Source organism: Crocodylus porosus, unplaced genomic scaffold (assembly GCF_001723895.1).
Source record: "Crocodylus porosus isolate Cpor-Errol unplaced genomic scaffold, CroPor_comp1, whole genome shotgun sequence".
In the NCBI taxonomy this organism is placed as follows: Eukaryota; Metazoa; Chordata; order Crocodylia; family Crocodylidae; genus Crocodylus; species Crocodylus porosus.
In genome coordinates this window covers 9,637,743-9,657,912 of record NW_017728926.1, presented here as the reverse complement: position 1 = coordinate 9,657,912, position 20,170 = coordinate 9,637,743, and the positions used below count along the sequence as shown (strand labels likewise).

Sequence of the window (20,170 nt, the reverse complement as noted above, 5' to 3'; positions counted from 1 at the left end):
CGCTGCTCCTCTTCTCCGGACTCAGTCCGCCCGGTGCCCCGGCCCGCAACCATTTCCACCGCCCTCCGCCGGACTCTCTCCCGCGTGTCCACCGCACCCTTTCTGCAGGGGGCACAGCTGGACACCGCACTCCGGATGTGGCCTGCCCACGGCTGAACAGCGGGGAAGAATCCCTGCCCTCGAGCAGGGTGCCGGCCGCCTCCCTGGCACCAAGGGCGCACCGCTGGCTCCTGCCCAGCTTCTTGTCCCCCGCCGCCCCCAGGTCCTTTTCTGCCCCGCCCAGGGGCCCCCAGTGCAGCCAAGCAGCAGCTGCGCAGAAAAGGCCCTGGGGGCGGCAGAGGACGGGAAGATGAATATCTCACGCTGGTATCCTGGAGCGGCAGAGAGCGGGCCAGAGGAAGAGCAAGCTGGGTCTCACCTGGGTTCCCCCCCAGCCCCTTGCTCCTCTTCCTCCTGCAGCCTCCAGCCTTCAAGACACAGGAAGCTGTGGTGCAGAGGCCATGGCCCTCACTGCCCTACTCAACAGCTCCTGCTGCCCCTTTCCTCCAAGAACATGTCCCCTGCCTTTTGTCAGGGCCTAGGCAAGGAGCCGGGGGTACGAACAGCCCACGGAGGGCCAAAGCCACACTGGCCACCTTTCTCCCCTGCTCCCGGGCCAGGGGCACAGCCCCAGCCCAGGCGCCATCAGCACCGTGCTTCGCCGAGGGAGCTTCGCTCAGGTGATGCTGGCGTCGGCTCGAGACTTGGCAGCCTGGCAGCAAAGGCCCCGAAACAAGCCTCCCTTTCATCTCAAGGCTGCTGGTGCAAACACCGGCCGCGGCGGGAGCCGGAGCCCCTCCAGCTGCACTGGGACCTGGCCAGCAGGGTAAGGGGACCCCAAGTGACACGGGGCAGCACGGGCCCTGCCGGCCCACTCCAGGGTGCTTCTGTGTGCGGCAGCCTCGACACTGAATCCTTTTCCTGTCCATCACAGCCCACCACGCTTTACCTGCCCCGCTCCCACGACCCCCGTGTCTGGGCACAAGCAGATCCGGGGGCATCGTGCAGGGGCTGCAGCAAGGACTCTCCTGTGCTAGGTAGGCCAGGGACACGGTACGAGTGGTCCAGAGCCAGAATAACCATCGGAGCCAACAACCCCTGCCTAGCCTCCCGCAGCCCCTGGCTCTTAAAGGAATGCAGCTGGCACTGTGGCTATTAGCCAGCTAGAGGTAATTAAAGCAATCAGAGGGTGGGAGGGATGACTATCCAGGCTCTCGGTGCAAAGTCGACAGGTATCACGGGAGTGCAGGAAGGTGAGGCAGCTGTTCCCGACACATGTCAGCTCTCGGGGTGTAGAACAAAGCCAGAGCCCGTGTGCGTATCGCCATGGTTACGTGTCATCAATATAAGCAATTAATCATAGTGTCACTCACCCTCGCTGCCATCCCCTGCGGGCGGCCTCCGCACAGGTAGAAACAAACCTCGTTTCAACTCTTACTGAAATGCAGCAGCCTCTGGGGAGGGACACAGCCGCTGTGCCTCACCGTGCTTGATCTGCATGAAATGCAGCTACCTCTGGGGAGGGACACAGCCGCTGTGCCTCACCGTGCTTGATCTGCATGGCACACGGTTGTGAGGACAAGCAGAGAAGGTCAGAGTCCACTGGAGCAGTGGCCCAAGGCACTGGGGCAGGAATACAGGTGCTGTGGCTGTAGCCTGTCCAGGACTTCCTGCACTGATGCAGTTAAAAATGTTCCCATTTAAACTGGAGCCCTGGATCTCAGTCACCTCCTGGAAGGGAGCAGTTCACACCCTCCTAGCTCCTATTGTTTTGGGGTGTTCCAGGAAATCCCTGGCTGCAATTTGGTGCTCAGCCTCCGCAGATCTGCTACTGCTGATAGACCCAGGGTCAGCCCAAGGCAGAGCTGCTCCTGTCTCTGGAGCTGTAGGGCCAGGGGTCTCATCCTGGCTCCTTGGCTTTTGCCTTGTTCCACCCTGCTCTGCAGTATATGGCTGCCTGCGTCTCTCAGCAGCGTGCAAAACACTCAGGCTCCCCGTGAGGACCAATCCAATGATTTTTGGAGGCAGCTTGCTGCAGACCGGGTCGGCAACGGCATGGTTTTGTGTTAGACACAAGATGCAGCGTTGTGCGGACGTGTCCTTCCGTGGGCATCACAAGGCTCCTGGGGAGAAGCAGGTGAAGGCGCCTGATCTGGGAGCTGCGCCGCACGGAGAACCACGGCTTTGAACCAGAAGGTCAAGGCCCGGGGGGCAGGGGGAGCCGCAGATAGGCTCCAGGGAGATCTGAGCTCCCTGCAGCCCCTCTTAGGCTGCAGGGGATGGCTGCCATCTCTAGGCCCAGAGCAGGCTCCTTCTCCTCCCCGGGAGGGAACATCCCCAGGTAATCCTAGGTTGTTGGTACCCCATCCAGGCCCTTGCTCCTGCCGGAGTGGATTCCTGTAGCCTGGGGGCTGAGGCTGGGCTCAGCTGGACATCTGTTGCTGAACTGCCCGCAACAGGCCTAGCTGGATTCCTTCCCAGACAGTCTCCGCTGAGCGGGGAGGTAGGGGCCATACGAGCCCCAGCTTGCCAGGCTTCCTCCATCACCACCCGGCCTGCCCCTTGGAGCTGGGGAAGCAGGTGAGCTGTTTCCGGCACAACCCGGGTGTCAGAGGACAGAGTCCTGTGTCTCTTGACACGCCACGCACAGCAGTTTTCCAGCCACGTGCTGCCACATTTAGCCCTGATGCATGGCTTGCAATCCTAAGGCCACGTGCAGCGTGGCTGTGAAGAACCCACGTAGCTCCGCCCGCACGGCTGCAGGCTAAGAGCCCGCGCGGCTGTGCTCCGGCCTCTGCATGTGGGCAAGTGAAGGCACTGACTAGCAGCCAGGCAAAAACCTCACGGCTAGCCCTGGGGGGGCGGGCAGGCTGGTTTATGTTTCAGTCCAGTGGCCTAGTAGCAAGGGCACTTTACCAGGTTCAAGGCTCCCCTCATCCAGAGGGGTTGGAGGCTGCAGCTCTCCAGCTCCCCTATTACCAGACTCAAGCACTGGACTACAGGTCAGGGATTATCCAGACTTCTCTCTGCTGCTCTCTTGGCAGCCAAGCGTGGGATGTGAGGCCAGGAAGAAGACAACAGGCATTTTTTTTTCTTAATTTCATGTGTGCAGCCAAATCGGTTCCAAATTCTCTCGACGGAGCAGAGCGCAGCTGTTGACGTCTGTGTGGCGCTCCCCCCTCCTGTGGCTTCAGATCCTCCCACACCCATGGCAGGCATCCTATGTGCAAGCCCCCAGCCCAGAGGCCTTGGCACTCAGATGTCCCCTAGTCTCACTCGCCCTTGTCCAAAAGGCCAAAGGAGCAGGCTGGAGGGGAGCCTGACAGCAATCCCCCATCCCCTTAAATTGTGTAGCCGAGATCCTCACACTTGGAGGCAGTCTGCCTGCAGTGCAAGGGGCAGGCCTTTACCTTGTAACTGCGCTGGGTCATTCAGGGCTGGGAAGAAGAGGATCTCCCCTGCCAGGTCTGTAAAACCATCCTGGGATCTCCCCTGCCAGTGTGAGAAGACAACAAGACTGAGGGTGCGTGGTTCAGGGAGGGGGATGCTGTCCTGGAAAGAGCAGGGCTGGGCATTTAACCTGCAGCCCTGCATAGAAACCCCCCTGCACTGCCCTCCACCCCGCCAGCCAGACTGCTAGGTGCAGGGGCAATGGCTTAGCTTCGGGAGGGGTCTGGATGACGGGTGCCGGTTGGAGCCCTGTGCTGGGAAGTCGGAGAGAGGTGCGTACATGGGTTAGGAGGCCTCGAGCCTGTTTCCCACATCCGGAGCAAACGCCCTGACTACTAAGCTGCTGGCTTGAAGCAGGAGGACCCTCCGCAATTTCAGGACGTGCCCAGCCACGGCTGTAGCAAATCCTCCTTTGCTGCGAGGGCGCGCGCACATCCGTGCTGCCCAGGGAGCAGGACTGCACACAAACGTGGCGGTTACACGCTCGGCAAGTGCCAGCCGGGCATGTCAAGTGAAGCAGAAGTGTGCCCTCATCTCCCAGGTTCCTGCCCTGCCCACGGTCAGGAGTGGGAGGGGAGGAAGACGAATGCCGGAGATAGTGCGGGACTGGCTGCTGCAATGCCAGGGGCCAGGTAAGTATCTGAGATGCCTGCAAATGAGTGGGGAAGCGCTCTGCTCGGCTTGCAATGGCAGCCCGCAAGATAAGGGAACCCAGGGACATCCAGCTTGGAAGTGTCAGCCGCCTGCCTTCCCCACCACCCCTGGGGCTGCTTCTGCTCCCCGCACCGCTGAGCCTCTCTGGACCGGGGGGATAGAGATCTAAAGAGCAGAACAACGGAGCGCAGGCAAAGGTCTCGTAAAGGAGAGAGAGAGAGATGCAGACCGGCTAAGCCCCAGGAACGGCTGATCCAAACACGGGGCTAGGAGCTGGCTCGCACTTGACTTCTGTACCTGGAGTCAACTGATTGCCAATTAACTCCGTGTAGTTAACTCGTTTCTCAGGGCGGGTGCGAAGGCTCCCCCAGGTTACAGCCATTTGTTCTCTGCTGCCAGCCTTTACAAATATGATTACTGCCCGGACTAAACTGGTGCGAGGCTCGCTCCAGGCACCGGAGTCTAATTCGGAGAGACTGTGTCTGTGTGCGCATGGGTGTAAGATCACAGTGTGATGTGTGCGCATGTGTAAGGGAAATCAGTGTGCACACACGTGTGTGTAAAAGAACACAATGCACGTGTGTAAAAAGTGTGCGTGTAAGAGAAATCAGCGTATGCACGTGCGTGTGTGTATGTGTAAGAGAAATCAGCATATGCACGTGCGTGTGTGTATGTGTAAGAGAAATCAGCGTGCACTTCTTTGAGGATCTATGAGGTGCTCCCACGTGCAGCTGCAAACATTCAGCATTGCTCTGCGCTGGGGGCCGGAGGGGAGGATGCTCATGCAGCTTCTCTCCCCGATCGGACGACTCGAAATCCCATTCTGGGGGTTTGCTTTAACGGGCTGTTCTCTTCCCCCTCCCGCCCTCCCCTGATGCTTCCCCTTCTCCAGCAAGGGCATTAGCCATGCACGGGCTGTTCTGGTGACCCGACTGAGCGGCAAAGCGGATGCGTCTTCTCAACGCCCCGTTCTACAGCGGTGGAAATGAGGCAATGACCAACGGGGTGACTTGCCCAAGGCTAAAGCGGGAGTCAGTGGCAGGGCCGGGATTAGCTCCCATCTCCCACGGGTCTCAGCATCACCAGAAAGCTCAGATGTGGGGCCAGGAAGGGAAATGGCCAGATGCTGGGTGAACGGGACATGGCAGCCTGGCAAAGCATGCGATAGCCCCCCCCGACAAAGTCCCTGTGCTTGGAAAAGATGCTCACACTGGGTCCGCACATGAACAGCCCCCAGGAGCTGGCGCAGAGCTGAGCTCCGGGCATTTTGCAATGGAGCAAATTAAGTGGGATATTTCAGGAAGCACCTGGGGGCAGCGGCAGGGGAGCTGAGCTCAGTCCGTCTCTGCAAAATGTCATTTGTGAAAGGCTAACGACTGACTTGCTCCCACCCTGCCACAGGACTCGGCGCACGGCTGCCCACCCGGGGAGGGAAGAGCTGGGGAGATGCGGACACTCAGAGCTCGGGCAGAGGAAGGAGGTCCTGCTTACGGGCTGCGGCAGGGCGGGCAGGAAAGGTGCAGCGCTTTGCCGAGTTTGAGCTGATGACCCATGTCTGGGGGTGGGGGGGGTCAGCGCCGTTGGAGACTGGAGGTGAGTGTGGAGCAGCCCAGATCGGGGAGCCCACGTCATGGAGTTGCACCACGGAGACCCGGCACCCGGGGTCACCAAGCACTGCTCAGGACCTTTGCCAGGGCTGAGCTCCCAAGGTGATGCCGCGCGCTGCAGGGAGTTTGGAGATGGCCGCGGCCTGCTACGAGGGTCGCTGCATCGGGTGCAGCAGATCTGGCTCCGTGGGGCTGGGACAGAGCAGCGTGTCGGCCTGCCGGCCTCCGAGTGGGAGAGGGGGTTACGGCGGAGACACGCACAGCACTAAGGAAGACAAGGGCCTGCGGAGCAAGAGGAACAGCCGGGCAGGGAGCGGCGGAGGCGCGGGAGCAGCCTGCCGAAGGAAGTGGTGGGATGTTAGACACGACTAATGCCCTCGGCCCACGAACAGGCGGGCTCTGCGGCTTTGCTGGCTGCGAGACCAGGTGGTGCAGACTGGCAGGGGCTGTGGGCACAGGTCAGGCAGCCCATCACATGCTTTGCTGGACATGAGTTTGTCAAGATCTCTCTCATCTGCTCCACAAAGACAGGCCAGCACGGCATGGGGCAGCTGGGGGAGGCTGGGCCTGTGGGGTTGAGCCCACAGAGATGGACACATGCAGGGGGAGCTGCAACGGGAACCAGGATGCAAGAGCATGCCCAGGCATTTCAAGCTACAAATTTACTACTGCCACTTTCAGGAGCCCCGGCAGGCAGGACTGAAGGGCACTGGGGCGATGTGCGGAGAGCTGGTTCAGGGGCTCCACGACTAAGCCCAAGAGAGAAGGGAGCTTAGAGCTGGGAACCGCGAGGGTGAACCCCCCCGTGCAGCTGGCAGAAGGCAAGACGAGAGGCCGAGTCTGCAGGGGAGACGGCTGGATGGAGAGGCCGAGCTACAGAGGTGCGGGAAGGTTTCGGCACAGCCCAAGGATGGGGGGAAAGAGCCTGGGTCTTGCACGCCGCTGCTAATGGGGGGGACCAGACATTGCACCCCCAAAGAGCGATACGAGGAAGCCTGTCTCCAAACATCTCCCCCCCAGGCCACGGGGAGTCCTTCCTGGCTCTGAGCCCAGCCCCTGCAGGAAGGACCCAACCAAGCTGATGGTGTTGGGACAGGACAAGGCCGGCCTGGCAAAGCAAAACAAACCAAGCAGATGAAGAGCTTGCAATAGGCCCCGGGGCTCAGAAGGGAGCGTGCACACAAATCCCCTAGGCAGCAGCCTCAGAGTGCCCTTGAATGCTAGACCCATGTCTCCCAAGTACTCATTCTCACCCAAAAGAGACCAAAATGTGGGTCCGAGAGAGCACGGCCAAAGCAGGGCCGACTTCCCCTCTTGCAGGGGCACAGACCCAAACGCGGCAGCGATGCCCAGAGGCGGCAGTTTCGCCCTCCTGCATCAGTCTGGGACAACGTCTTGCTGTGCTCTGCTCCTTCCAGCCTCAGGCCCGGCCTGAACGCCCTGCCCTCTAGGTAACCACCAGCACCAAGCAGGGGTAAGGAGCCACGGGCTCCCACAGCTCCAACAGGTCCCATTTGCCCCTGGAGGGTTGCTCAGACCTGCAGCTGCCCTCATTTCCCTTGCAAATGGTACCAGGGGCTGGAAGGCGCAGAGAGCAGAGGGGAGGTGGGTTTGGACAGGAAGGTGTGACCCAAGTGGCCCTCAGGTGCGTGAAGTGCCCCCTACCCTGGCGCTGTCCCTGGGAGCTGAGCCGGCACCGGGGCCCAGCAGCGCAGGAGGGACCGCAGTGTGTTTCCGACGATAACCAACCGTGACGTGTGGGGACCAGCCCCGCAGCCAACACTGAGCAACAGCCCCGCAGCTGCAGGCCCATGCAGCCTCCCCCCGACCAGGAGAGACCCCATGGGGCCAGCTGAGCATCCTCAAACCACCGGAGGGAAAAGCCAGCCCCCCAGATCCCAGCAGGCAAGCTGGAGGAGAGCCAGGGTCGCTGCCCTACAAGCCTACAGGAATCTCATCCCGGTGCATCTGGGCTGGGGGTACTACACCCATGACATCTCCACACCCCCCACCAGCCGCAGCGCAGCAGCACCGATTCAGGAGATGGACACTGAGGCCTGGGGAGGGAAAGGGACTTGCCCAAGGCTGCGCTGCAAGTCAGTGGCAGGGCTGGGAGTGCGACTCTGTGGCCCGGCCTCCCGGCCGTGCATCCTGTGTGGAGAGGGAGGGCAGTCCCTCCCCCGATGACCTGGAGCTTCTTCCCGAAGGGTGACCGGATCAGGCCCCCGGCACGTTCGTGACTGGGGGCACGGGTGTCGGGGGCACTATGCAGAGGTGATTCATCTGTGGGGGGTGGAAAAGCTGGGTGGCTCCTTACCTTAGGGTAGCGGGGAGCAGTGTGGGGGGGAGCGGAGTCCACCCGCGGCAGCTCTACGGCGTGTGAGAAGTGCTGGCTCGGCCCATGGCTCTTCCTGCAAGAGAAGAGAGACGCGGGTCACTGTCCAGCCCCTGCAGCCCGCGGGCCCTGGGCAGAGCCAGGCCCCACGGCCACGACCCCCAGGCCGCACCGAGAGCCAGCGCCTGGGCGAGGAGGACACCGGGCCGCTGCAGCAGCGCAGGCGGCTGGCGCAGCGCAACCGGAGCCGCGCTGCCGCCGCGTCGGGTGAAGCGGGCGAACGAGGCGGCGCATAGATTGGCGCTACCGGGAGATGCAGCCGCGGGGAGAGCGGCTCAGTGCCGAGACAGCTGGCTGCCGTGTGACAAGGGGCTCCAGACGGCCCCTGCACCGCTCCAAGGGGCACGGGACGGAAATAACCCCCGCCTCCGGGACCCCTGCAGCACCCAGAGCTGCCGGTCTCTGGTGCACAGCTGGACGCCCCGGGGATGCAGCGGCGGAGGCTGCCCCCGGCCTGAAGATCCCACGGGAAGGAGCACCGCGCCCGCCGGCAGCCGTGACCTTCCCCTCCCTTGGGCGCACAGCTGCGGTTTGCCCAGGGGTGAGAGTAGCCTTGGCAGGGTACCGCCAGCACGAGAGCCCCCTGCGCCAGGCGCTGTATGCACAGACAGGTCCCATCATGAAAAGCTTATGCTCTAGCTAGGCGAGATGGGCCCAGGAGGGCAAAGCGAGGCACGGCGAGGTGAAGTGACATGCCCAGGGCACTGAGCCCACTGTCTGGGACCCAGAGCTGTGTTACCCCCCACAGCACTCCCTCCCCAGGGACCACAGCTGTGCCCCCCCAGCCCCACAGTGCCTCTGGCAACTGCCCCAGCCCGCAACTGAGAGCCAGGGCGGGCCTGTGCGCCCATCCCCGCTCGGCCCGGGGCACAGCACAGCCAGCACGGCCTGCGCAGGCTTGTGAACTGCCTGCAGCCGTCTCCGGCCCTGGATCTGCCTGGATCCCAGCGGGAGGCAGCCACGCAGCAAAGCCCCGTGCTCCCCTGGCTGGCGGGGCTGCGTCTGCGAGCGGGAGCAGTCTGGGACCTTTCGCGGGCACTGCGCTCGCCATCTGGGACTCCCCGCTGATCTGCAGCTAAGCCGGAAGACTGGGATGACCCAGAGGCCAGCGAGCTCTGCCTGGCATGAGCGTGCGGCACCAGCACGGCTCAGAGACGCTCGCGGGGTAGCTCCTATGTGACAGGCGGGGAAACCGAGGCACAGCCAGGGCAAGGCCTGGAGCCAGAACCCAGCTCTTTGGAGGTCATGGACCTACGACACTTTCAAGACCTTGGCAGGGAGACCTAGACCCGGGGAGGGGTCAGACGCGTGTCTCACAACCACCCCAGGCCCAGATCCACGCAGCCGGGTCTCTGCATGTTGCAGGCGGGTGCCTGGAGCATCCTGGGCGCAGCCACCATTTCCAGCTGTGCCCCAAACCATCCCCGCGGTGGGAGCTTGGCGCCCTCCCCTGGGCTCAGCCGGCCTGCGGCGAGGGCAGAGCCGGCCCCTGCGAGCATCGCACCGTGCAAAGCGGAGCCAACCAGGCAGCCATTTCACCCCGCAGAGTGGTCTCGGGGCAGCTTGGCTGGGCATTGCCCAGGCCCCCCTGGCTGCCACCCCAGGGGCACACGGGGACTGTATCCTCTCTCCACCTGGAAAGCAACACGCGGTAGATGTCCCGGTAGATGTCAGGGCTCACGGAGCCCAGCTGGAGACGGGGAGGCGTGTGATGGGCAAGCACATGCTGCTGTGCTCTGCCGAAGCCCCTCGAGGCCGCGCCCAGCTCGGGTGCCCTGCTGCGACTCCAGACCGCAGCTCTGCCACGCAGCCCTGTCTCCCCCGGGCAGCCCCCGGCAGCTGCAGTCAGGCCCCTCTCATGCAAACCGAGGGTGGGGGGTTCTCCCGGGGCACCGAGGGCTGTACCCACAGGGCAAACGCTGTGTGCCGTCCTCCTCCCCCGTGACACTCCCCAGGACCCCCTTGCACCCAGCAGCCATGCACCACAAAACCTCTGTGCTCTGCCAGAGAAGGCTGTGCCGAAGCGACTGCCAGCATGCCCGAGGGGCTCCGTGCCAGCCCGCGCCCCCCGCACGCACACACGTGCGCCGCAGATGCGTGGGGGCGAGCAGCCCCGTGGAGCCGAGGCCGGAGGGGGCCGCAGGCGCCCCCAACCCCTGCGCCAGGCGGCATCGCTCGGGCCCAGCCCCGTGCTGAAGCTGCCCGGCACTGAAGCGAGCGTGGCGCTGAGGCAGGGCGCCCAGCACGTCAGTGGGAACATGCGAGCCCTGGCTGCCCTCAGCCCCAAGGCCCCAGGGCTGCGAGCCCAAGGCTGCGACGCGGCGCCCACGGGGGCGGGGGGGGCACAGGAGCCATTCGAGCCCCCGCGCTCGCTGGCGCGGCCGGACTGCGGTGTTACAGAGCCGCAGCAGAGGGGCAGCGCCCACCCCGAAACCAACCGCTCCTCGCCCCCGCAGCCTGGGGCAGGGCTCGTCGTGCAGCCCGGGTCCCGCTCGCCGAGCCCAGCGGGCACAACGGCGCTGGACCGCACGGCACAGGCATTGCGGAGGTGGAGGGGCCGCGGGCTGAAGCCTCCCTGCCACCCTCATCTCCAGCTGGCAGGAGCTCCTGCCCCAGCCTGGCAGGGCAACAGCTCTGTGCGGCCTCACCCGCACCCCCAGGGCAGGCAAGGGGGAGAGGCCCCCACGGGGCCACGGCTCAGGCCGCAACACACCAGGTCACCCTGCCTCAGTCCTGTGCGGGGGGAGGTTTGCGGGCCTCTGGGGGGCACTGAACACTGACCACTAGGCCGGCTGGTGGCTAGGCACTGATCCAGGGCCCAGGGCTGTGGGTGAAGTCCAGGGCCAGGTTCCCGCGGCCCTGTCCCTCCGCGGCGGCTGGCATCTGGACAGCAGGATGGGGCCAGAGCGCTCCACCGACACACGGCCCGTGTCCCTGCCCCTCCCAGCTCAGGACCTGGGGGCAGGCACCCGCTGGACCCTGCTGTGACCCGGTCCATCCTGCTGCAAAGGATGCGGGAACAAGGAAAGGCTCCCGGCAAGGCCCCGGCTGGGGGGGGCGTCTCTGCCCCCAGGCTGCAGAGCAGGCTTGGCAGCCCTGCAGCCCCGGGGTGGGAGCAAGGGGTGCCCGGCTGCCAAGGGCATGGGGCAACAGGAGGGACAGGGGTCCCCGGCCCCCCTTCCAGATGCCCGTCGTGGCAGTTTCGGGTGCCCCAGGCAGGGAGGGGTACCCCGGCAGCCCCCCCGGCAGCGCCCCGCGCGGAGCTCACCTACCCGCAGCCGCCGCCGGCCCCAGCCCGGCGCTCCGGTCCCCGGCAGGGAGCTCCGCCCAGGCACGGGGGGGGGTGCTGGCAGCCGCGCCGCCTCCCTCCAGGGGCGGGGGGCCGGGAGGGGATGCTCTTGGGCACGGCGAGCCGCCCGCTCCGGGGACAGCTCCTCCTGCTCTGCGCGCAGGACAGCCCTGCGGACCGGGGCTTGCTCAGACCCGGGAGCCCCCGGGGGCCGCAGCCGCCGTGCCCACAGCGAAGGGGGCGCAGGGCGAGGGGCTGGCCGTCCTGCAGGCACAGGGCTGCAAGCGGGGGGGCCTGTACCCCGTCCCCTTGTTATGGTCATCCCCGGGGCTGGTAAACCCCCGGGCGACCGCTCCCCTCCCCTCCCCAGTGCCCTGCAAGGCCAAGACCCCCGCCACCCCGTGCTGGAGCCGGGCCCAGCTCCTGGGCGGGACACCTGCTTTCCCCAAACATCACTGGGGGTAAAACACAGGCCGGATCCTCCCTGCACTGCCCACGGGGCTCCAGGATGGACTCCTTTGTGCAGGGAAGGGCTGCGGGGGATTTTATTCTGCTGTTAAGCTGCACTTGCGATGAGAAGGCTCCGGCGATCTCCGCGCCCTGAAGCACCCCTGCTTTTCACTGGCAACGGCAGCCTTTGCTTCCCATCTCACGACGCCCCCGGCTGTGCCATTCGCCTGAGCCTCCTGGACTCGCGCCCAAGCCGGCAGCTTGTGCGGAAGAGCCGGCACCACGAGCGCGGAGGCAGCGACGGCTCCCACTGGGCCTGGACCCTGGAGCGGGGCAAGAAGCCACGCCACGCGGGACTGACATAGAGGACCCGGCGCCCTATTAAACAGCAGCCATGTTCCACCCCAGAACAGGCTGCATTTTGGGAGGGGGAGATGATTAGCTTGCACGCCATGTGCATCAAACTGCATGAGCTGCTGAGGGCTTGGACTGAAGCCCTCTGCAATGCAAGACGGCAAGACCCGACTCTTCTGCCCTCACCTGAGCGCTGCAAGGGACTCCTTTGGGGTTATGCAAGCCTGGGCCAGTTGTATTATGAATGTGCCACCCCACAGCACCGTTTCCCCTGAGGTCCGAGTGGTCTCTCTCTGCCCCGGCCCCCACCGCACTCCCAGCCACTACGACTGGCTGCGCAAGGAGGCATCCCCTGGCTCCCTGCCCGGCACCCTTGGATGCGGACAGGCAGCTCCGAAGTGTCTCGTCCCCAGCCAGCTGGCCAGAGCCACCTTCCTCGCTAAGACCAGACCACTCGGAGCACAAGTGACGCTTGCCCAGCCGGGAGCCCACCTGCAATTAAGCAACCCGCGTTCGTTAGGCGTGGAGACGCCGCAGCACAGCCCGCGGTGCCGCTGCAGCCTCTGCTGCTGTGCAGGGGCCTCTGGGAGGAGCGACTGCAGCATGTTCCCAAGGCCTGAGCATCCCTCAGTGCCAGGCCCCGGCAGGACTGGCTTTTAATTTAAAGGAACCAATGGAAAAACCTTCAGGCTTCTCCGGGACAGGCCGAGGCAGGGGGCGGACCCCTGGGGACCACCACCAGGCACCCTCAGCTCCAGCCCCTGGTGCCTGGAGGAGAGGCAAGGGCAGGGCAGGAGCCGGGGAATCGGGCGCCTGGCATGTCCTAGGGCTGCATTCGGGAAGCGTGGCCGGGGGAGGAGACCTGACTCCTGGCTCAGGGGGGCCTGGTGTGGGGGAGCAGCAGGGCCTCCATCAGGAGCATGCAAGCAGGCGGCAGCTCCTGCTGCTGGCGTGGGGAGGCCGCTCTGCTAGAAGTCCCTGCCCCCCACAGAGGGGCTCTGCACGGCTGCAGGGGGCTGCATCAGATGCCGCAAGAGCAGGACCTGACTGCCAGGCTGTGCCCCCGGGCTGGGGTGGAGCCCGCGACCCTCAGTCACTCAATGGATAGGAGCCGCCATCGCAGACCTCAACCTGAGGACGCAGGCCCAAGCGTTCGCTTCCCTGCCCTGCTACATGGCTATGTGCCTCAGTTTCGCCCTCTGTAAAATGGGCATAATCCGTCAGCTGGCTGGTGTGCAGAGACAGCGGCCTCCCCAAGGGTATCAGCACAGACCAGGTATTGGTTTCCCTGTAACCTAAGCGATAGGAGATGCTTCCTCATCTGGGGTTTGTCCCCAGTTCGGGGGGCTCATTTCACCGCTGGTTTCTGTAAACCCTGCTACAGGGGAAAACTTCTTCGCTCGAGGGGCGTCGGCACAGGGCTGGCCTGGGTCCAGCTGCGTGGTACCCGGGCGGGCCGGGGGATCTAGCAGCGCAATCAAGGAAGGAGCTAAAGCACTCTGGGCTGAGCGGTCCCTATGGCAACCGGAGGCAGCCACGACCAACCTCCGCTAATTGATTGACAATTATAATTGGATAAGCGCGTAATGATGGTGACAAATCACGCTGCGAACCGCAGCCATCTGCGCGGCTGGCAGGGCGGGGGACCCGTCCCGTCCCGCGGCGCCTTCCCGCAGAGCTCCCCGCGCCTGGAGGAAGGTCAGCGAGGACCCGGTCCCCGCGCAGGAGCCGGGGCAGCCACCCAGCTACCAGCCTTCGCAGCTCTGCACCCCGGGACCCTGCGGGTCTCCGGCTGTCGTGGTGCGGGCGGGCACCCGTGCGCAGCCCCGGCCGGAGCCCGGCTGGCCATTTCTGATGTCGCTGCAGAGCCGGCTGTGCCGCTCCGTGTGGCCTCCAAAACCACGATGGTGCACGAGGCGCGGTGGGGGGTACGGCGATGGGCCTGGTCTCCCCGCACCCCTGCTCAGTGGTGCCAGGCCCCTGCCCTGGGCCCTCCTTCAGCTCTGGGGCCGTCTGCTCTGCAAATGCAAATATGCAGACAAGATGCTTGCTTGTTTCTGTAGCGACGGGGCGCTGCAAGGCAGCAGCCGGCGCCCCGCATCTCCTCCGTCAGTCGCTGCGCCCTCCTCCCAACTGGCGCAAGGGGGCACGGCTCCCTGCCCAGCACCTCTGTTGTTTCCGTCGGGCCTGCAGGTTACAGCAGCCATCGCCTCCATCGCCCTTTCCATCCATGGGCCTCAGCGCAATTGCACCGCCCTGTTTTCAGGCGGGGAAACTGAGGCCCGGGATGACGGCGGTCAGGCAAGCCAGATCTCACGCCGCCCCGCAGCCCCAGCCGTCCGGCAGCTGAAGACCAGGCGCTCCCCGCGTTGGCTGTTTCCTGGCCTCCTCTCCCTGCCCAACCCTTCCGACTTGTGCTGCCCAGAAGGGCCCCCCCGCCGCAGCGTCTGCCGCCGGGCCTACCGGTGCACGCCAGAGAGCTTCACAGGCGCGGGGGCCAAATCCTTGCTGCCCCCGCGACGCCTGCCAGGCCATACCACGAGCTTACGCTGTGGGGCCAACGAGGAGTGGCCCCGCTGGCGCGGCCGCGGGAGAGCAGGCAGCTGTCAAAGCAGCCCCCGGCCCCCGAGGGATTTCCCGATAAGTCTCGCCGACGGGATTACCGGCTTGCAGCTAAGCGTGCGGCAGCTCCCGCAAACAAAGCCGTCTGATGCAATGGATGCACCTGATCTCCCCGCTCGCGGCGGCAGCCCATCTGCAGCACAAAGCTGAGCGCCACAAAGCCTGCCCAGCCCAGCCCAGGGCCGGAGCCCAGGCGCAGCGGCGCTCGGCGAGGGGCCGTCACGCGGCAGCACCGGGAGCCGCGGCCGCTGGGCCCCGGGGTCGGCCCGGCCCTGCGCGCAAGCCCTGCGGTTCACAGCGTCGCTCACGTTGCAGAGCCGTGCCAGGCACGACAGCCTTGTTCTGCTCTGATGCTCGCTTACGGGGGGGCATGCCCAGGGGACAGCTGGGTGGGGGCTGTCTTGCAGGACTGGCTCTTCCCTCCTCTGCCTTATCCTGTGTTACCAGCTCTGGGGCAGGGGCTGCTTCCTGCCCCAGCTCCGTCCTGCACGATGCAGCCCCAGGCGCCACGGAGCAGCACGACACCCACCCCTGCCTCTTCGTCCCTCCGACCTCTGGGCTGCTCCTATTTCCAGCTCCCGGTGCCTGCAATCCGTTAGGCACCGAAGAGGCCCCAGACACAGGCCCCTCTCTGCAATCGCCGCTGGGTCCCCATCTGGATCCTGCAAACAGGTGACTGTGGAGCAAAGGGCCCCGAATTAGCAAAGGGCCTCCCGCCTGCCTCACGACGGCTGCCTCGCTGCTGCGATCGTGCCTCCGCTACCTGCTAGCACCGGGTCCCGGAGGGGGCGGCACCCAGCCGGCATCCTCTCCGGGCACGTGGAAGTTGCCAGGCCCTGGGAAGGATGACCCAGGCCTCCCGGTTCCTGCATCTCCTGGGGTCTGCCCGGCCCTAGGGGACTGGGATCCAGCCCTGAGCACGGGCCCAAGGGCCACCATTCACAGCATCGCTCACATTTTCAAAGCTAGGGCAGTGACTGGGATCCCATTGACCATGAAGGAGTCTTCAGGTCTGAGTCACTTTGACAAAACAGATCCCAGGGGCCTAAGTCACGTAGGATGAAATTTCCAAAGGGATTGAGGCACTAAAAAATTCATATAGCTGCTTCGTACGATTTCCAGGGCTGGGCACCTCCTCCCCTTGGCCCTAGGCGTCTGAACGGAGACGGGGAGCCGTGCTGTCCTTTCTGCAGCCGGTGTGCGCGGGCCCAAGCGAGCACATGCGCGTGTGCGCGTGCGTGCATACTGTGTGGGCGTGAGTCCGTCCCTCGCCGCGGCTCGTCCCAGTTCCCCGCGCCGGGCGCGCCGGCTGGCAGGCTCGCCCCACGCTCCCGCAGCAGGCGAGCGGAGCCGGGGCCGGATCCCTGGCTGATGCATAATGCAGCAAAACCTGCCTCGCTGTCTGTTCCCGGCTGCATCCCAGCGAGCACCTGTTGCGGGGCTCCGGTTCACACGCAGCTCAAACACTACGGTCCGGAGCCACGGGAAACCTGAAAGCTAGGGTGGTTTGCGCACCCCTTCTCGGCTCTGGCTAGTCACCCGGTGCTGAGCCTGGCTGTCCCTGCCGTCCCCCTCCAGCCGGCTGACTCTTCCTTTGCTGCTGCTGGCGCTGGCATGGGATGGACCCGGTCCCTGTCGGCTCTTTTACGCCCCTGCCCAGGCTGGCCCATTTCCCCCTCCGTGGTCCTCCCAGCCCAGGCGACACTATGCCTTGGGTAGGTGGCTCACATGCCTGTGCCCTGGAGGTGGGGTAGGGGGCACCCACCTGGGACGTGGTATGGACTGAGCCCCACGGTGGGAGAGGGTTGGAGGAGAAAGATTCCCCCCGCTCCCCAGACCCGTGCCAGAGACAGTCGGGGCCCCTGCAGCAAGCCGCTCTTCCACCCTGTCCCGTGTCGCCTCTCGAAGCCGGGTCCTTGCTCCCTGACGCGAGGCAGGCAGTCGAGAGAGCCGGGGAAGCGGGCGCAGCCGTGCTCAGACGGGGAGCCTGCCGTGTGCAATCTCGCACCAAGGCTAACTTTGTTGTTCCTTCTCCTGGAGCCCCGATCCCAATGACCACGGGCATTTGACGCTGCAGCCCTCACGACACTGTGGTACAGACACTCTCCTCTTTCTCTGCTTTCCTTCCTCTTGCTCCGGCTGTTTCCTTCCTCCCTGCCTTCCCCCCGATCCAATCCAGGGCATTTCTAAGGCTCTATTCATCGTGCTATCTCAGCATCTGCGGCTCCCTCCTCCGGGATAGCTCTGCCGGTGGGAACGAGGCCCGGACGTGACTTGGGCCCGCTAATGCCATCAGGACCCGGGGAAGACAAGCAGCCCTGCACGTGCAATGCCTACGAGAGCGTGTGTGGGGGTGTCTCTTTTCCCATCCACTTGAAGGGGTGCCTGTGGGCTCAGCCCAAACCTCTGCAGCCTTCCCCCCTTGCGCGCTGCTGGCTCCGCGTGCCCAGTGATGCATCACGGGATGCAGCGAGCCAACATCGGGAGGTGGCTGGGATGGGGGAGCCCTGGGAGGAGATTTCCAAAGAGCTGGGAGGTGCGCTTCCCCGCCCCCCGGGCTTCTCTTGCACGCGCAGGACACAAGTGGATATCAGTGAAGCACCCAGACGGCTCCTTCCCCCAGCCCATCATTCCCCGCTATGCTTGGCTGACCAAGCCCCTTGGGCAAACGGCTCCACGGGGAGGCCAGGCTTTCTGCAGCTCAACGCGGATAGAAAACTGCAAAAGCACCAACAGCTCCGCCTCCCTGGCCTTCCTCGCCCTCCCAAAGGGAACGGAGGTGCAAAATCTCTCTCCTCTCCCAGCAGTAGTGTGAGACCGAGCTAGGGAAGGCCAGCCGACCCACCACTTCCAAGGAACAACAGCATTGCCTCGTCCCACATGCCGGCCCGCGGTCGAGCCGGGCTGGGCCCCTGCGGCAAGATGCCGTAGGAGGAGCGCCGCGGACAGTGCCGGCCCGGGGGAGCTTCTGTTGCAAGAGGGCGAAAGAGCCTGGTGCTTAAGTCCGTGTCCACACGGCCCCGAGTCCGTCCAGCACCTGGCACCACGAGGCCTAGGCCCCTTCTCCTCCTCTGCTCTGCAGCCGCTGATGCCACGAACAGACGCGGGAACCGCTGCATCGAAGTCCCAGCTCCCTCGGCTCGGGGAGCCCAGCCCAGCCCAGCCCGGAGGACGCGGCGAGGGGCTCTACCTGTCGTGCCGCCTCCTCTTCCGGGCGCGGCACAGCAGGCCGACGAGGATGGCCAGCGCGCGCAGCTTGCTCCGTCTGGAGGGCATGGCGGCCTCGCGGCGGGGGGCTCCGCGGACTCAGCCCCACCGGTCCCAGTGAGCCGGGTCTCGTCCCAGGCCCGGCGCCCGCTCCCGGCCGCAGGGAGCGAGGTGCCGCGGCCCGCTTCCGGAGGGCTCCGGCAATCCCAGCGGCTCCCTTGGGCCCAGGAGACCCCCCTTTGCCGGGCAGCTGGGAGACCTGAGCCGGCTCGGCGCGCCTTGCTGCCTGTCGCCAGCTTCCCTCCGGAGCTGGACGGCTAATGCAAGCCGGCCCCCAGCCGCTTTGCACCGCGCCGTGCCTGAGCAAGCCCCCTCCAGTGCCGTGCAGCCAGGGCCACCCCCCCTTGCTCCAGAGCTGCTTTATCTGGGCCGCGCGCGGGAGGATGGCGCACCGCTGGCCTGCATGGGACCGGCGAGGGGGAAACTTAGCAAGCGCTGAGTGATGATCAGCCGTCAGATCCCTCCAGCCCCCCGGCCCAGCCACGTCCTACAAAGCCCCGCGGTTGCAGCCAACGCCGCCCGGCCGGCGGGGAGACGTCCGCGGTCTCCCCGACCGGACCGGCGCCGGAGCCCCGGCTCTCCGCAGTGCCCCGAGGCGCACGGAGGTGGCCCGGGGCAGGAGGAGCAGCCTGCCTGGCTGGAAGGGGAGCCGTCTGTCCGGATCGATCCCCGGGCGGGGGGGACAGCCCGCGCTCCCGCCCGGGGGATTTTCTGCCTTTCAAGGCCGGCTTTGGAACAAATCCCTGGCCCCGCGCCTGGCAGGCGGGAGGGGGAAGGGTGCAGCCCATTGATCCGATGCTTTTAATCGCAGCCGTTATCGACAGGCCGCAGCCGCGGGGCGCGGGGAGCGGATGGGCCGGAGGATTAGCCAGACAAAGGCAGCGCCCCCCGTCCCCGTGGCCCCGGCGGTCCTCCCGGGAGGGCCCCGGCGCCCAGGCCGGCAGGCAGCAGGGCCGGGCCTGCTCTGCGGAGCGGCTCTCCGCGGCGCGGGACGAGGCTGCGGCCCCGACGGCACCAGCGAGCGGCCCGCGAGCAGCCCCGACGCCACCTGCCCCGGGCAGCGCTTGCCTCCCGAGCTAACAGCCAGGCAGCGCCGGGTGCCTCTGAGCAGGGGGTCAGGCTCGCCCCCACAGGCAGGCTCCAGTGGCCTCCCCAGGCCTCGCAGCCCAGCAGGGCTGGAAGGGAGCTGCGCGGTCCCATCCAGCCCAAGCCCTGCTTGAGGCGGGTCAGCGCTGGCCAGCCAGCCCGGGCAAACCCCTCATCCAAGCTCTTCGTACAACTGCCGCCAGCCCTGAAGTGGCACCAGACGTCACACCCGGACTGCCAGAGCTGCCGACGCCTCGCCTGTGTGCAGGGGTGTTAATCGATGCTCGGGGCGTGCCAGGCAGAGCCCGTGCTCCTGGTACAGCGGAAGGCAAAACCCTCCATGCCGGTGCCAATCTGACCGGGGCGGGCATCCCATCTTGACCCTAAACACGGCATTGGTGTGAGCCTGAGCACAGGAGCAACACCCTCTAGCAGCGTACCCACGCGTGCCGCGCTGCCCTCCAGCCAGCAGGAGCACTGGCACAGCCCAGGCCCGGCCCCAGCCCGGGCTGCAGCCTCTGGGGAGCCTTCAAACCCGCCAACGCATGGAGCAGAAAGGGGCTCGGGGGCGACCGGCACAGCCCGGAAGCTGTGGGAAGCCCCACAGCAGAGCACGGGCATCGCTGCGCCCAGATCACCCCGCGCCACGGCCCGTCCAGCCTCTCCTCGACCCTCCGGGGCTGGGGAGTCCCCCCTGCCCTGGCGCCCATCCCACAGCCTGCCTGCTCCGACACGGGAGACGGTTTCCCTGGTCTGCGACCTAACCCGACTTGGCTGCAACTTCCAGCCGCTGCTCTGCCCCCTCCGCTCTGCAGCAAGATCCTGCTCTCCTCTCCGCTCCCGCTCTCCCGTCATCCCCGACAGCCAAGCAAGTCCCCGCGCTGGTGTCACCTTGATGCCGGCTGCCGCCAGCCCTGCCGCGCCCCCCGCGCCCCGGGGCTTGCAGCCCGATGCTTT

At 65.6% G+C, this 20,170-nt stretch overlaps 1 protein-coding gene across 2 annotated transcripts in view; it reads right to left on the bottom strand.

Moving 5' to 3' along the window:
- Nucleotides 1-20,170, bottom strand: part of RAP1GAP (RAP1 GTPase activating protein) — a 47,054-nt gene that overhangs the window by 19,651 nt on the left and 7,233 nt on the right. For both annotated transcript variants that reach the window (XM_019541395.1, XM_019541396.1), the window contains exon 3: nt 8,068-8,161. In XM_019541395.1, the coding sequence (XP_019396940.1) occupies nt 8,068-8,161 (94 nt within the window). The remainder of the gene's footprint in view (nt 1-8,067; nt 8,162-20,170) is intronic.